Below are 17,440 nucleotides of genomic sequence, written 5' to 3'. Positions count from 1 at the left end.
CCCTACAGTCTTCAGTTTTAAAGGAACAGATAAGGTAGGTGTTAGGTAGTAGACATGGGGAAGCAGACATTAGGAAGAGGACATAATCACATAAAGAGGTTTAGATTTATTACAGATGTGGCTCTACTAAAGATAATTTTTAGGCAGTTAATGTAACAAAACTCAGTGTGAGATCTTGCAGAAAACGAAGGCAATATTTATGTAAAAGATCTCTAGGTAAGATGATTTTACTGACTTACACTCACTCGCTCACATACGTGCTTTGCTCATACTGTCATAGCCACATTCTAATAAGGCCAAGATGTGCTTGCCTGAGTGGGCTGACCAGGATCAATTGTGTGTAACACAAGGAACAAGGGATGCCAGCTGTTAAGTCCTCATTGTGTCCCCAAGGTTCTTCTGGATTGGCAGTGATGAACTAGTAATTAGACAAATCTTTTATACCCCTTAGGAGTTAATAGTTGTTTTGGCATTGTCTTTTGCTTCAGAGTCTTGTTTACTTCAGTCTCCCTCAATATGAGACAAAGTTGGTCTTTGCCTTTTTCCCTTGTTTGAAGTATATACATCCTCTTGTCAGTTATCCTGGTGACCTAATTGGAAAAAGAGGGGTACGTGATGTGCTCTAACTTTGCTGCTATTCGCCTGGTGCCAAAGTGCAAGGTCTTTTGCTGACAAGTTGTCTGTGCCATGGCTTTATCACAACCCATTTCTCAGCTTTGAACAGTGTCCTTTGTTATTGCCGTGCGGTGTTTAACCCTTTCTTTCTCTTGCTTCTGATGCTCACATGCACATTTTCATCCCTACTTCATTTGTACCAACCTTAATATTTCTGTTACAAATCTCTACAAGCTGAATTGTGTCAGAGGTGGATTCAGTCTATTACACCAGCATTTTCCTCTTCCTACAGTGAATTAGCCGGGGGTGGGGGGGTGGGAGGTGGAAGGAAGTGAGGAAAAACAATCATTTCAATGTTAACAAACCAAGTATCCATCTCTGGGAGGGATGGACTGCTTAAGTAGCTTGTTAACTGGCACAGTCTTGAGAAGGAATCAAACAGTAAACTGTTTCATTTTACAGAGTCATTGTTAAATTAGAATAACTGGAATAGTTTATTCAAGTTAAGCTAATCACAGAAAGTAAGTAGCGCTAGTGATAACCTGTTTTGTCAGTTATACTGCCAAATTTATCTTAAGTTTTCTTACTAACTCAAAAATAAAACAATAGTTTTTTCAGCCATATTCTAAAAGCTTGTGTTTTAAATTAAACAATGTTGCAATGCAGCAGTTGTTTTATCAACTAAAATACTCATTCTTCCTAACACTGAAGGTCCTGGAAGCCCTCAAGATCCCAGCCAGGTATACATTAGAAATCTGCATAGATTTCTGATTAGTTTAGATGTCTACCTGTGTGGAAGTTCCTTTGGAATTTTTTCCACATCACCAGTGAAGCTGTAGGAGAATGGTAACATATGTTTTTTGAAAAAAAGTAAACTACCAAAACCAAGATTAAAAACAAAATCAAAGGAAAAAAACCCGAAGCATTATGCTGAAAGTTTTAGGAACACATCAAACGATGAGACAGCAGTCTCTAAAATATGTATGTCTGCTTTATGGCAGTTTCATTGTTTCTTTACGTTTTTTATCATCAGGATGTAAGGCTGCAATTTATTGCAGCCTCATTTGATGCAGCAGGAAACTTTCTTAAATGGCAAAGTTTGGAAGGAGGCATCTTACAGGTATGTTTGATTTTAATTACCTTTTGTTGATACCATAACGTTCTGATTGCCTTTAGCCAAATTAAGACAAAAGTCAAGAGTTTGCTTACTACACTACTTATCTTATGAACTGTCACTATAGAGCTAGATTAGGGAAAACAGCCCTTGATTCTTGCTCACAGTGATCTCTACAAAATCAAAAGTATAAATTCAGCAGCATTGCCTTCATCCATTGAACCAATATAAATGTGGAATATTGGAAAGTTCTGAAAAACAATGCTAGTCATTTAGAACTCACCATCTCTTCAATTCAGCATACAGTTACCCACGTACATAATTTATTATTAACCCTCCTTTTCTTGTCAACAAGAGTGTATCCTTTAGCTCTCAGGCTTCAATTCTTTACTTAACTGGATTAATATGATCATCCCCCCTATAGTTATAAGGATACAAACAACAAATACTCCTTGTATACAATCTAAATGAACAAATGATTCAGCAGCATTCCAGGTGTAGTTCATTAATTGCATTTTAGAGGGAGTTTCATTGATCCCTTAGGCACTGATGTCCACAGTCCAGGAGGTGCCTTCTTTATTCTAGTGTAATGAATTCAGGATTCCACCCCCCTAAGTTTCACAACAGTGTTTGTAGTCAACAATACATGAAAGGGTCCTTTCCACTTTTCTTCAAGGGGATCATCCTTCCACGTCTGTAGATAGACTTGATCTTCAGGACAAAAGGAATGTACCAGGAATTCAAGGGGTACAGGTGTCCTTAGAAGTACCTGTGTTGTAGGGAACTCAACACCTTACTTAAGGATAAAAGATAGTTAACACTTTTTCTCCCACTATATGCATTTATTCAGATCTTCCTGTCAAATTGATGTTATAAGGTTTGCCATATAGAATTTCAAAAGCACTTGTCTGTTCTCTAGCTCTGGGGATCACTCTAATTCTCAAAAAAGTGAGTGGCAAAGCTTCACCCGTTTTAACTGAGCTTCCTGGCGTAATTTAGGAGTTTGTCATTTCAATATTTGATTCATTCTTTCTACCTGTCCGTTGGATTGTGGTCTTCAGGGGTGTGTAAATCCCACTTGATCGCTAGTATCTTGCTTATATTTTTAACAATTTCAGCTATAAAATGTGGTCCTCTATCAGAGGACGTTCCTAAAGGAACCTCAAACCTTGGAATAATTTCCTTTAATAAATGCTTTGTTACTTCTTTTGCCTTGTTAGTTTGACACAGGAAAGCTTCAGGCCATCCAGAGAAGGTATCCACCAATACCAATAAATACAGATATTGGTTACACCTTGGCAATTCTGAAAAATCTATTTGCCAATACTCACCAGGAGTTATGCCTTTTCTTACCTCTCCAGGAGAGGATCAGGTTTGTATTTTCGGATTGTTCCTAAGACAAATTTCACATTTGTTACTCACACTTCTGGCAGTAAGTAACATTTTGACTCCTATTGCATAAAGTTTTACTGATCCCACCATTGCTTCTGCTCCCATATGTGTCTCATCATGGGTTTTAATCATCAGCTTTCTCATAATCTCATAATCTCACGAGTCACTATACATTGTCCATGTGAGGTAATCCACCACCCCTTATTGTCCTTTTTGCACTGTAGTAACTCAGCTAATTTAGCTGCTTTTTCCTTATACTTCAGGGGTTCTATTTGTATTTCCTTTGATGGAATTAGAACATAAATCATGGCACTTAGTGCCAGACATTTTGCAGCTCCATCTGCCCTCCAGTTTCCTTGCATTACATCTGACTTTCCTTTTTGGTGTGCCTTACAATGGATTACAGCAACTTCCTTTGGCTTCTGTGCTGCTTCCAACAAGTTTAAGATCTCTGCTCCGTACTTTAGAGGTGTACCGCTGGCAGATAAAAGCCTTCGTTCTTCCCAAATAGCACCATGTGCATGAACAAGTCCAAAGTTTTATTTGGAGTCTGTATATATATTAACTCTTTTTCCTTTGGCCAGTTCTAGAGCCCTGGTTAAGGCAATTATTTCTGCTTTTTGTGCACATATATTTGGAGGTAATGCTTTAATCTCTCAATCTTCAGTTAGGGTTACCACAGCATAGCCAGCCTTCCTCTCTCCTTTCACAACAAAACTGCTTCTGTCAGTATATAGTTCCTCATCTGGAGCTTGGAGAGGAACGTCTTTCAAATCAGGCCTGCTGGCATACGCCTGTTCCATAACTTGTAAACAGTCATGATTAGAATAATTTCTTTTTTCTGTTGGCATCAAAGATGCAGGATTTAGTACTGTGCTTACTTTTAAGATGAAGTCATCCTGTTCCAGTAACAGGGAAAATGACTGGGTTTAAGCCAATGGTGTCCTTTTTTTTCAAATACAGCAAGTACAGCGTGGGGGACATGAACTGTTACTTTTTATCCCATAGTCAATTTTCTGGCTTCCTGGATGATAAGGACTATAGCTGCAACTGCCCACAGACAGCCAGGCCATCCTGAACTTACTTTATGTAGTTCATCTTACTTTATCAAAGGGTTTGGTTAGATTTGAGAGCCCTAGGGCTGGGGCCTTCATTAAAGTTCGTTTAATATCATAAAAAGTTTTTCTGCTTTCTAGAGTCCATTCTAGCAATTCTTCAGGACCTTTGTTTGCCTCATATAACGGTTTTGCCATTAAACTGAAATTCAGAACCCAAAGATGACACCATCCAGCCATTTGTGGGAATCCTCTCAATTCTCTTTTAGATTGTGGGGGAGCCATTCTACAAATGGCTTCTTTTCTGTCATTTCCCAGTTTTCGTTGTCCCTGGGAAATCTCAAATCTGAGATAGATTACAGTCTGTTTTGCAATTTGTACTTTCTTTTCTGGTTCTCGGTACCCAGCCATTCCCAAAAAATTTAGGAGGCTAACAGTCTTTTCTTTGCAGATCTCAACAGTATCTGCCCCCAATAAAATATCATCAACATACTGGAGAAGGGTTATTTGACTTTCCTTACCTGGCCACTGCTCCAGTTCCTTGGCCAGGATTGTTCAAAAGATGTTCAGGCTATTTTTGAATCCTTGTGGTAACACAGTCCAGCAGAGCTGGGTCCTTTTCCCAGTTGACAGGTCTTCCCATTCAAAAGCAAAAATCTTTTGACTGTTTTCTTACAAAGGTATGCAAAAGAAAGCATCTTTTAGGTCTAAAACAGAGAAATATACATTTGATTCATTAATAGTCATGAATAATGTATACAGATTAGGAACCACTGGGTGGATATCCACTACTAGTTGATTTACTGCTTTCAAATCTTGAACCAGTCTATATCCTTGGTTATGCAGCTCTTTTACTGGGAGGATGGGGATATTATATTCAGATTGACATTCTCATAAAAGTCCGTATTTAAGAAAATTGTTCGCTATTGGTTCCAAACCTTGTCTGCATTCCATACTGATAGGATACTGTTTCTTTCTTACTGGCCAAACTCCTGATTTTAATTCAATTTTCACCGGTTCCACATTTTTTGCTTTTCCAGGTTTCTCAGTTGCCCGTAAAAAGGGAGTAACTGCATTCTTGATTTCCTCTGGAACATTTTCAAACACCTCTCCTCTGTTTTCTGTCTCCATTTGTGATAGATATATTTGAGCCTGCCAAGCATTAGCTTTAGGAAAATGAACTTGAACTTCTCCATTTTCAAAGTTAATTTCTGCTCCTAGTATTTAATAAATCCCATCCCAAAAGAGGCATTGGGCACTCCAGTAAATACAAAAATTCATGCATCATTGTTTTTTCTCCAATTTTACATTTCAAGGTCTGACCTCTCACTTTCCTGTGGCTCCAACAATGGACATAGTAAACTTACTAGAGGGTCCTTTGCAAGTATTTATGACAAAATATTTTGCTCCCATATCCACTAAAAAATTAAAAGTTTCATTCCCCAGCTTTACTGGGGAGTTCTCTTTTCCTGCCCCCAGTCCTCATCATTCAGAATCAGTTCCCACCATAAGCAAGTCAGCTTCAGGGGGTATTTCCTGACTGGCCTTTCTATTTTTCGGACACTCCATTCTTCCAGTGTCCTTGCTCTTTCCATAAGGCACATTGATTAATTCCTAGAGGTACTGACTATCTGATCGTATTTCCACGTCCTATTCCCCTGCCTCTTCTTCCTCACGCTCTGGGAAATCCCCTACCTCGGATCAACACATGGGCTTGGCAAATGCAGCTGCCAAAATTGAGCTTTTTGCTTTCTGTCTTTTAATTTCTCTCTTTCCATTGCCTTTTTCTCCAATTCGTCTCGATTGTTATAAACTTTACACACAATCTCAATCAATTGAGAGATGGTAATTTCTCTCTTTCCAATGCTACAGGCTGAACAACAGGAATCTGAATCTTTATCCTCCAGCATCATCATTACATTTGAATCAGAATCTAAGAGAAACTTTTTCTGAGTTCATGATCATTTCTCAGAGTAAAGAATAAATCAATATAAGGTACCTCATCCCATTTATGTTGTTGTTGACAAAACAACATTAATTGTAAAATAGTATTATATTTCAATGACCCTTTCTCAGGCCATTTTTCCCCATTCTCTAACTTATACAGTGGCTACCATTTAGTACAATATTCAGTTAGCTGCTCCTTTGTTAACAGGTCTCGTCCAAATTTTTCCCAATGTTTCACAATACACTCAAGAGGAGAACAAGGATTTATTTTAGACTGCTGAGTTCCTGTATTTTTACCCCAAAACAATGTTCTAATCCAAGATTTCACACGCTCCAGTTGTCCCTGTCAAACATAGATGAATTTATCTACTTTATCAACAGTTTCCTCTTAAGTGCGTGCACAACCTTATATCAAACAATATTTCTTTATCAGGCGTTGCACTGTTTTGTCGCTTACCCACTCTGGCCGGGGAGAATACACACGGAGTCCCCGATCAAAAGGTCGGTGCGTGCTGGAGTCCAGAGAGCAGTGTTTCCCCACCAAGAGTCGGCAAGTTGATCCGGGCAAGGCATTACAGCAGTCCCATCTGGGGCGCCAAAAACTGTTGTCCAAAAAGTGGATTCGTGCCCAGCATGCAACAAATCATTTCCACATGCTCAGGAGAGATACTGCGTTTATTCAGACCTGGGTGCTTGGTGGACCTTTCCACAAATCAAGCACACCAACAGCAAGTTCCAGTGTTCCTTCTATACTCAAAAATCAGGGATTAGTATTTTTCCAGACATGCCTACTAGCTACTGATTGGTTAGTAATTTACATACGATTACATATTCATTCATGTAACTGCACATGCTCAGGGGAAGGGTCTTCACCTGGGCAAGGGTCTTTTTGACCTGTGGGTGTGATTTTTAGTATTATCATGAAGGCAGTTCACTTCAGGACACCTTAAAAATTAGTTTCATTGTCAAGTTGGTTAATTGAATAGTCACTTTGCCAGGTTGTCAAATAACTCATTCATGCTCAGAGGCTCAACACAATCAGTCCCGGATGTTCTCATCAGTCTCCAGGACTTATGTACTCTAACTCCTTTCATGAATCACTTATCATTAATCAAGGTCATCTTGACCAAGGATCAAAGCAAGGTAGGTTTGAAGCCTTGTAATTGGGCAGTAACTATGGTTTTCAGTACCAGATTATATCACGTTCACATATGTTTATAGATGATTCTATTAGTATGTCCCTATTAGATGCTGTCACCTGTTTTCACATATTATGGGGATGTCGAGCAAATCAGTGGTTATGTCACTGTCAAGAAAGGTAGGAAAACTGATCTACCACCCCATTTTCTTTCCGTTCTTTTGGGATTTTTTGTTTGTGTATTTCTTTTTGTTTTAAATATAAAATGTACACTTTGGCCAGCATCTGCCTGGCTTCTTCATAACAGAAGGTTACAAAAACTTGCTGGGAGACTTTACACAGAAATGGGGAACACTGGCCAGAAGATTCACAATACCCTTGGACACTCTGCTGTCAGGTTTCAGTGGCGCACAGACACGTTCTGCTTTAGCAGTACCATGCTGTATAGCTAGGGTGTGAAAAACACAAGTAAGCAGCAAGGAGAAAGTGCAATAGTAATTAGCCTAACAGCAGAAATTGGCAGCTGCGAAACATGTTACAGAGTAGAATTTGTTTAGCAATCCAGTGGTGATCTAGGCACTCTCAGCAATTCCCTAGGCAGGCAACAATAGGAACGCTAGAAAGAACAATTGGGAATTATCCGTCCCCTTTTCTAGGCTCTTCATGTCACTCTTGGAGCATGTCACTTCAAATGCTTCAGTATCTACAGAAAAGCAGCTGACATTCAGGATTTAGATAGTGACTGCTCTTTCTTTTGTTACTGTCTCAGGATGAACTGTCTTGCATCTGCCTCTCAAATTTTAAGGAGAACTAGTGTCTGAGAAAACAGGTTACTAAGCCAATTACTGCACATAGAAAATGATATATTCTGACATAAATTTTAAGGTTTATTGGGACACATTAATCTTCTAAATGCAGAGCTTTTAGTAGCTATCAAAATCATTGGGAAAGTAATACCTTTTCCATTCAAAGCCTCTTTTAATGTAATAGATTGTGTGTGATGATAAGACTCACAGTGCTAAAGCGATCTCAATGCATAATTGTAGCAATTCCCAGAATTTCAGTTGCATACTAATAGAATTGTGTTTTATGTAAATTTAGACTTGAATTTCATTTTGGGAAGGTGGCTATGCCCTCTGCTAAGTGCTGTGCTCATTTAGTTAGAATTTGGCCCATTTTTCTGGATTCTGCTTAGAATGACTTGTTCTTTGCAGAAAATGTAAAAGTTACATTGAAAAAGGAAAAAAAAAAATCTGTTACTTGTCATAATAGCTTTGATCCTCTGAGAATGCTTCCTTAAGAGAAAGGAGGCAATATGAATGTGGAGTTCTTTTCTCATGGGATTCTTGGATTTACCAGAAGCCACTAAGAAATCTTGAGGCAGCACAGTGCATTGAACATTCAGTCCCCAAAAAGATTATTTTTTCCTGGTTGGATGCTGCTGTCCGTGGATTTCAACTTCAGTAGTGGAACTGAAAATACTATGCAAGTATGAATAAGCTAAAACAGTGTTTTAAGAACACCAGTGTTAGTACAATAAATAATCATGCTTACTCTTCAAAATCAATCCCTCTCTTCTTAAAAAATAGAACAAAATATCTTTTGTGAGAACTGTGAATACATAAACTGCTTGGGGTACCTATAAATATTTAATGTGAGAAAATTATACCTTTGAATTAACCTAATTATAATTATGTTTTGTTCAGCTTTGTCCTGATACCCAAACTAAATTGAATGCAGCTTATGCATTTGGAACAACTTACCAACAAAGTGTAAGTAAGAGATAAAATGCTGTTGTGAATGTTGAATTTAGTTGCTTTATACGCCGTTGGTAATTCAGTGCATATTGAAGGACCTCTGGAGTTTAGCCATAAGCTGCAACATGGACTTCTTTCTTGTGAAACTGTTGCTTGTTTTAGTTTATTTATTGAGTGAAATAAATGTATTTTTTTAGTTATTTAACTGTACATCACAAACTGGTTTACCATGTAGGAAAATCAAAATAAATTGAACTGGCATTTGTATTAGTGAGATTGCCAACTTAGTGGAAGGACACAATGCCTGCATTCTGACCGTTATATACTTTGCGTGGTTAACTTCTAACTTTCCTGCCTCCATCTTTGGCCAGGTTTCATACAGAAAGAAGGCCATATGCAATCATGCCATACCTATATGTTGTCCCCATTAACTCTTTAATACATGCCTTGATTTCAGTGAATTCAGTAAAGAGATTGAAGGCAAGTTTTAGTTGAACAGATGACTCATCAGAGGAAAAAGATTCTTTAGCTGTCTTAACTGTTGGTGTTTTCACACCTTACTAAACACCAAGAAAGGGAGAGAGGGGACGGACCGCTTGAGCTTGTGTATACTTTGGTGCTAAATTCAGTCAGCCACAGACGTGGTTCTGCCAGCAATAAAGCTTCATTATTTTTTGTCACTTACATGTTTGATATATAAAGTCTGTTGAACCTGTTGTTAAGTATTAACAACAGTTAATATTACCAGTTTTAAATACAAACACCAATAAATATTAACATTGAGTATTTTTTATTGTAATTATTTTCATGGATTGTGTGCATCACTTTTTATTTTCCTACAGCTTTGGAGAAAACATGGTTGACATGTTATATAAGTATTTAAAGACTGCATGGTTGTTCACATATGAAAAAAACTACTTACTTTCACATTTAATTTCTTCACAGAATCACAGAATGGTTGAGGTAGGCAGGGACCTCTGGAGATCATCTTGTCTAACCCCCTGCTCAAGCAGGGCCACCTAGATCTGGTTGCCCAGGACCATGTGCAGATGACTTTTGAATATTTTCAAGGATGGAGATTCCACAACCTCCCTGGGCGACCTGTGCCAGTGCTTGATCACCCTCACAGTGAAAAAGCGTTTCCTGATGCTCAGAGGGAACCTCCTGTGTTTCAGTGTGGGCCCATTGCGTCTGGGCACCACTGAAAAGAGCCTGGCTCTGTCTTATACAGGCTTCCTTCAGATGTCTGTACACATTGATAAGATCCCCCCTGAGCTTTCTCACCTCCAGGCAAATAGTCCCAGCTCTCTCAGCCTTTCCTCACAGGAGAGATGCTCCAGTCCCTTCATCATCTTAGTGGCCTGCACTGGACTTTATCAAGTAGCTCCATTTCTGTCTTGCACTGGTGAGCCCAGAACCAAACACAGTGCTCCATGACTTCGGCATTTATGTTTCTTGACTTCAGTGTTTGTGCTGTTTCAAATTTTATGTCTGTGAAATTTTCTAGGATGTTTTTTCCTAATCTGTTGAAAAATGCTAGCAGAGCTTCATTCTCACCATTAGTGATTCTAGTCAATTGCAATCATTTCCAAGAGGTTTGTATAAAATCATTAGTACTTTGTGACTGCTTGCAAATAGCCAGAATGCCTTGTCTTTTGTGAAGAAGTGGGACAGATTCCACAATAATTTTGCAGGGGAAGAATCCACAACTTGATAAAATCATTAAATGGCTAAAGTGATTTTTTTTTTAATATTTTTTTCTTGTAGTGCAAAATTTCAGTTTCCAAAATTCTATCGGATTTTGCTAATCCAATCTTTTATGACCTATTCCTTGAATATGATGGAGACAATGGACAACAATATCTTTGGGCAGTGCCAGTTTTAAACTTGAATCTTCAATACAATGAAATGTTTGTTAATCAAGGTAAGACTGTCATAGTAACATTTCTGTGAATTTAAATAATCTGAATAACTTCAAATAGAAAGAATTTGTATTAATTACTGTGACTGGGTTGTTTTTAAAGGTACCACAACACACCGTAGCTTGTTTCTGGTTTCAGAATTAAATATTTTGTACGCAAGTTCTGATAGTGTTAAGTGCAAGCTTTGGTTGCATACACCAGCCTAATCAATGATTTGCACAAATAAAGTAATCTAATTTCATTATGTATTTGTTTATGTTGAAAGTAAATAATTTTACATCCTGAATACAGTTATATGTATTATACAGTTATATGACTCATTTCTAGTAGATTTCATTTTTTTTGTGGGTTGAATTAATTTTTTTAATACTATGTGACTGTCATGTTTTTTCAAAGGCAGTAATAGGAACAACTGGCTTTTGACTCGTCGATTTTTTTTGGTGGATGCGCTAAGTGGAATAGAGAATGACTTGGGAAAACTGCCAAGAGTAATTCGGATTGCTAGCAAAATAACAATAAGGTGATTAATTGCATATAATATATAGTACATAGAAATTAAAGCCAATTTTGTGCAGTCTGCATTTTATTGTCTCTAAAAGAAAGTTGGTTTATTATGTTGTTTCTAGTACGTCCTGTGCTGCTTTTTCCATTGTATACTTGGAAACAGCAAGAGTCTCCATAGGTTGTTCTGATGAGTAGTGAGAAAACATTGACTTGTGGGGGCTAAAATGACTATGATTACTTTCCATGTACGATGGATCAGACTATGTATGCATAATGCAAGTTAGCAGGCTTTCAGTCACCTCTTAGAAGCAAGTGTCATCTGGAAAGACCTAAAATCTCCTCTGTTCTTTTTCAATATGTATGTTGCTGACTATACAAGGATGCTATTTCATACTCCATATTCTTTTTTGCAGTATTTTTACAAACTGTTGCCCATTCTTTTATACAATCCAGAATAGGCTTGTAGTCATTTAACTGAAATTGTGAGACTACCTGTTAGGGTCATTACTGATGGTTAATGTCAGCTGGAATCTGTTTTGGAAGAACTTTTTTTTCTCCTTCTTTATGTAATGTCTTCCTCTGAGATGACTGTCTAAAAATTGAGATCTCACTTTTCCTTCAGCTCTTTTTCACAACTTGTTAGTTAAAAAGATTGCTGAGTAGCACTGACTACTGTTCCATACAAGTAATCATCTTGAAGATTAAATTAATGTACTAACTCCATTTGCTGAGAATTACATATTACATTATTTAAAAAAATAAGGATTAGCTTATGTATCTTAGGAGACCCCTCTCCCATGCCCTCTTTGAAAAAAAGGATAATGCCAGAAATTCAAAATATGCATAGAAAAGGTCATTCTGTAATGTTTTGAGAAAAATTACCTTTTGGAATTGACTTCAGTTGCAGCTATTGTAATGTGAGCAGTAGGTAAAGACTGATTCAGGTATTTTCTTACAAATAAACAATCCTTCCCAACTGCTTCTTTTTATGTATTTGTGTACATGCCTTTGTGCACTCTCGTTGCTTTTAAAATGAGAATTACCAGGTCATTGAGTTTGAAACTTACATTTTATTGATCAGGTTGTTCTGTTCATTTAGTACATTCTAACTAGTACAAATTTCAGTGAATACTTTCCAAGCAACTCATCCGTTTTCTGTATTAAACAGAGTACCATTTCTATTTCTGCAGTATTCGTCTGGTATCTCATACTCAGAGAGGAACTATCTACCCTCCACTAATTACTATTGCTTACACAGATGTGCTTGTCCAAAACCCTGAAACCCAGAGTGTGATGGTGAGATCTTTGTGCTATCTTGATTGAACTGACTTGATAATTATATTTCTAGTTCTGTTGGGATTCCAGTTGAGTGAACATTTAGGGGGAGGGTTATAAAAATCTAATAAGCAGTTTCTACTTCTGCTCAGTTTTGAAGTTGCAACTTTTCACTAAAACTTAAAGTTTTTTAAAACAAAGCAGTTAAAAGTATTTTCTTTTTAATTTATCTTGAGTCTTTTTTAACTTAAAATACTTAGAATTTTACTGTTGGTTGTATAATGCTAAATTAGGCTACAGTTGAAATAAAATTATACGCATGGAAAATAACAGGAAAACTACTGTATGCAATGCACTGAAAGCAGCAATTTATGCAGGAAATGGAATATTTTTATTGAAAGCAATGCATTAAGAGGACATTTCACAGCTCTCAGACATTTCAGCTCATCTGTAGTTTAAGTGAAAATGTTGGTAATATATCTAAAACATCCTTTAGTGTTTTCTCTGCTGTGTTTTATTTTACAGTACATCTCTAAGAATTAAAGTAAAATAATCCAAAAACCCATAGCCAAAGGGGTTGATCAGTTTGGGGGATCTCTCTCTACTGAAAGCAGATGCAGAAGGGGCATTTCCTGCTTGCCCTTTTGCCTGCCATGATAGGCAACAGCTCAGATGTCCCATTCCTGTGACTTGTTTGCTTGTTAGATCACACTGCTTTAAAAAGTGAAGATGTTGAGCTCAATATAGTGAAATAATCATTCTGCTATTTAAAAAAAATTATAATGTTAGCATTTTCTGCTTATCAGCCTTCAACAGTTCAGGCTTCCAGTACAGATAGACATCTAGCTAGAAATTTCTTGTGCTAGAACCATTCCTTGGTGCACGAAAGGAAAGAAGAGGCAAGGAATGAGAAATATAGAAAAATTATTCAGACACTTCTTCCCTGCCTAAATGCTGTCTTTATTTAACCACAGAAACAGCACTGTTTTTAGAAAATAATTCATTCAAATGGTGATGGCAGGAACAATTGTTTTCAGTTTCTCTATTTTCTGTTATACTATTTCACCTTTACATCTACGTCTGATGTACTTAGGTGTTGTCAGTCTTGGATGTCTTGTTGCATTTAACAAATTCTGTGCAAGTAAAAAGATACATTGAATTTAATTCCAGGTTTTATAAACACTGAGCTTCTAGTAACTGAGCATATTTAGACTTAAATCCAAGTGAGGTGATAAGAATGAGCTCTGACAGGAGCAATTTTGATGCTGCATGACAGTTTTTATTTCAAACTGGGAAAAAAAATCAGTGTCTGCGCTCTGTGAGAACTCGCTTTATGATTTTGCATATTGGTGTAATTAAAGTTACTTTTAATCAACACTGATAAAAGAGAAAGTATCAAACCTTTGCTGTCTCCTTTCAGGAGGAAAAAATTTATGCACATTTGAAAGGATTATAATTAAATACAGCTAGTAACTCACAGCTAGCAGGCATTACTGTTGGTAAAATCTGCCCTATGCATAGCAGACCACATGCTAGTACTAAGCCTGGCACTGTACCACACCAGGTCGGATGTATACAGTAAAAGAAGATATATGCTGTATTTGTATAGTGGCCCTAGATGGAAATTCCCACCAACTAAAAGTGTGAAAACTACCACTGTCTATAATGCTTGTAGCATTTCAGAATTTCTATGCATATTTACTTTTTGTATCTTAATATTCAGGTTTCCTTCTCAGTCAATTATGAGATGAATCAGTCAGAGGCACAGATTCAGACTGATGTAAGTTGTATTTCCCTTTAATTTGTTGATATAATGATTTACTTCTATTTTGTGTTTTTTAAAAATATCTGCAAATAATTTTTGATTCTCTTCAGATCACGTTGGGTGTGTTGGGTGGGCTCGCGGTGTTATGGTCCCTTCTCAAGACTGCAGGCTGGAAGAGGCGTACAGGAAACTCTATCATTGACTTGCAGGTATAAACAGCTGGCAACCTAAAAAGGGACATGTCTTCCCCTCTTTAAGGAGACTTTTGCTATCATTCTGTGTGATATAACTATTCTGTTTCTTAAGGTAACTGAAATAATTTCTAGCCTAGCTGCATAGAATTGTGACCTGGAGTTAGGCTTACCTGAGGAAGTAGGTTTTTTGTGGGTTTTTTGGATTCTGATGTCGTCATTTAGGAAATACTTTTGCTAAAGATAAAGGTATTTACAGAGCTATTCTGATCAGTTGAGTGGACTTAGTTTGCAGATTAATTCTTCTTTGAACAAAGAATAGCATATAGGAGTTTCAGATACTGAATATACCGTAAATATATGACCACAGTAGAAAAATGTTGTTCGAGGCTACTTTTCAGTACTAGAGTTTCCTGTAGTGTGAGCTCCATAACATTTTATATGAATAGACATATGCATTAATTAATTTTACAGATCTCTACAGTGTATTTTTATAATTGCAGACAGTTTTCAAGTTCTTACTGTTTTATGCTGGAGACCTTGCCAACGTTTTCTTTATCATCACAGTGGGCACAGGGATTTATTGGCTTGTGTTCTTCAAAGTAAGTGTTTTTCCAGATTTGGGTGTTAGGAAATCCTATTAATATTGCATATATTTTTACACAAAAATTCATTTTCCTTCTCTTTTCTTTCTTTCTTTTTTTTTTTTTGGCCTTTCTGGTCAGACTATTGAGGCAAGTTCTATATCATACTCTCTTTTGTGTGCTTAAAATTTTATGTTCACCTGTTTCTTTTCCTTACAATTCATTGTACTTGCAGTTGCTTAGTAGTCATTTAAAATATTTTACAAATTCAAAATGATTGCACATTAAATATTGATCTTTTTCTGCAAAAAGTTATTCACTCTTAAGCACTTAGTATGTTGTTATGTATGCTATCCATACTATTTCAATGTAACTTCTCAATTACAGGCTCAGCAGTTTGTCTCTGTCCTTTTACCACTTCCATCTCAAGAGGAAGTTTTTGTTACATACATAGCATGTGCATTTAGTTTAAAGGTAAATATTTTTTTTCCTCACGCATTAAAGACATTGCAACACATGCGTCTGTATATTTTCAGTAGACTTGTTTTTAAACATCTCGTACAGTTCATTTTATTAGTGTATAGATGTAAACAATTATTTTATCTAAGTCATTTTTCCATGGAAATTTATTTTGTGGAGTCTTTATAGGGAAACAAATGTCTAAGAAAGATATTCTATGGAAAATTATTCTTTCAAGGATAAAGGTGTAAAGAAACCCAAATAAAATAACACCACATCAAGAAAGGAAATGCTTTCTTTAAAAGCAGAATATAAGTGCTGTCAGTTCCTGATTAAAAAGAAAACAGATGAAAATAATTATGTTCAAACATACCTGTAGAATGCAGAGATCGGTATTCTGTCTTCATGGGACATACAAGCATTTTATTAAATATGTGTATTATATTGAATTGGAATTCGTAATACAGGTTAATATATTGTGGGAAAATACTTAGCCGTTTTTTTGGAATTTGTTCCTTTGCTGTATTTTTCTTCAGAGTTTTAGACATCATCACATGACTTACCATTATTCCAAGGTTTTAAATTAAAAGAAAACATGTATCAAAAGTTGGTAACAAAGTTGCAGTCTCAAGTGTAGTCAAGTATATTGCTTGTTATGTTCAAGGAATGACATGTGCAATGAGGGTTTCTTCAGCTTTGTCTATATGCTGTTGCTGTCCTTGCTTGTTATATTTCTCTTTTTGCTTTCTTAGGCTCTGCAATTCTTACAATTGCTGGTTTCACAACTTACTATAGATATTTTCTTTATTGACTGGGAAAGACCTAAGGGCAAAGTTCTTAAAGCAGTTGAAGGTAACTCAAACTATGCTTGTTTCTATAAACAGCTTTGGTTAAATTTGGATATTACTCTCAAGTATTAAATTTCAGAGCTTTATTCTATGTATTCTTTTTAGGTGAAGGTGTTATTAAAAGTGCTGCTGCACCTGTGAGCATATGGAGGACATATTTTATAGCAAATGAATGGAATGAAATTCAGACAGTGAGGAAGATAAATCCCCTCTTTCAAGTGCTTGCAGTTCTTTTTTTCCTGGAGGTATTACTACAATTATTATTGTTATTGTTATTAATTTTTATGATTCACAACCAGAGTGTAACATAAAGGTCTGTTTTTTAAACGTTGCATTCTCTGTGGTAATAGTGGATGACCTTCAAGTTTACTTGAAAACGTGTAACTTAGTAAAATAATTATTTTAATATATATTTTAATTTGTATGTATGTATGTATAGGTCATTGCAGTATTTCATTAAGGAAGTGTCCTGGTTTCAACTAGGATACAGTTAATTTTCTTCCTAGTAGCTGGTATAGTGTTATGTTTTGGATTTAGTGTGAGAATAATGTTGATAACACACTGATGTTTTTAGTTGTTGATAAGTCGTGTTTATACTAAGTCAAGACTTTTCAGCTTCTCGTGCCCAGTGAGAAAGCTGGAGGGGCACAAGAAGTTGGGAGGGGACACAGCCAGCACAGCTGACCCCAACTGGCCAAAGGGGTATTTCATACCATATGATGTCATGCTCAGTATATAAATTGGGGGCAAAGCTGGCCAGGGGCCGCTGCTCGGGAACTGGCTGGACATCAGTTGGTGAGTGGTGAGCAATTGCATTGTGCATGACTTATTTTGTATATTCTAATTCTTTTCTTATTATTCTTATTATTATTAT

At 36.6% G+C, this 17,440-nt stretch overlaps 1 protein-coding gene across 1 annotated transcript in view; it reads left to right on the top strand.

The window, feature by feature from the left end:
• TMEM67 (transmembrane protein 67) overlaps nucleotides 1-16,811 on the top strand; it is a gene marked incomplete at its 3' end in the record, with an annotated part of 24,712 nt that extends 7,901 nt beyond the window's left edge. The window contains 12 exon segments of the mRNA XM_009694596.1: nucleotides 1-34; nucleotides 1,649-1,735; nucleotides 8,968-9,033; nucleotides 10,786-10,942; nucleotides 11,337-11,460; nucleotides 12,635-12,740; nucleotides 14,443-14,499; nucleotides 14,595-14,693; nucleotides 15,179-15,277; nucleotides 15,647-15,733; nucleotides 16,471-16,570; nucleotides 16,672-16,811. The exon segment at nucleotides 1-34 is cut by the window's left edge and continues 11 nt beyond it. Of these exon segments, the coding sequence (XP_009692898.1) occupies nucleotides 1-34; nucleotides 1,649-1,735; nucleotides 8,968-9,033; nucleotides 10,786-10,942; nucleotides 11,337-11,460; nucleotides 12,635-12,740; nucleotides 14,443-14,499; nucleotides 14,595-14,693; nucleotides 15,179-15,277; nucleotides 15,647-15,733; nucleotides 16,471-16,570; nucleotides 16,672-16,811 (1,156 nt within the window).
• Nucleotides 16,812-17,440: the final 629 nt, after the last annotated feature.

The sequence above is a fragment of the Cariama cristata genome, unplaced genomic scaffold, assembly GCF_000690535.1.
Source record: "Cariama cristata isolate BGI_N322 unplaced genomic scaffold, ASM69053v1 scaffold10682, whole genome shotgun sequence".
Lineage (NCBI taxonomy): Eukaryota > Metazoa > Chordata > Aves > Cariamiformes > Cariamidae > Cariama > Cariama cristata.
The sequence above is the reverse complement of the archived record's forward strand: the minus strand, read 5'-3'. Positions and strand labels throughout refer to the sequence as shown.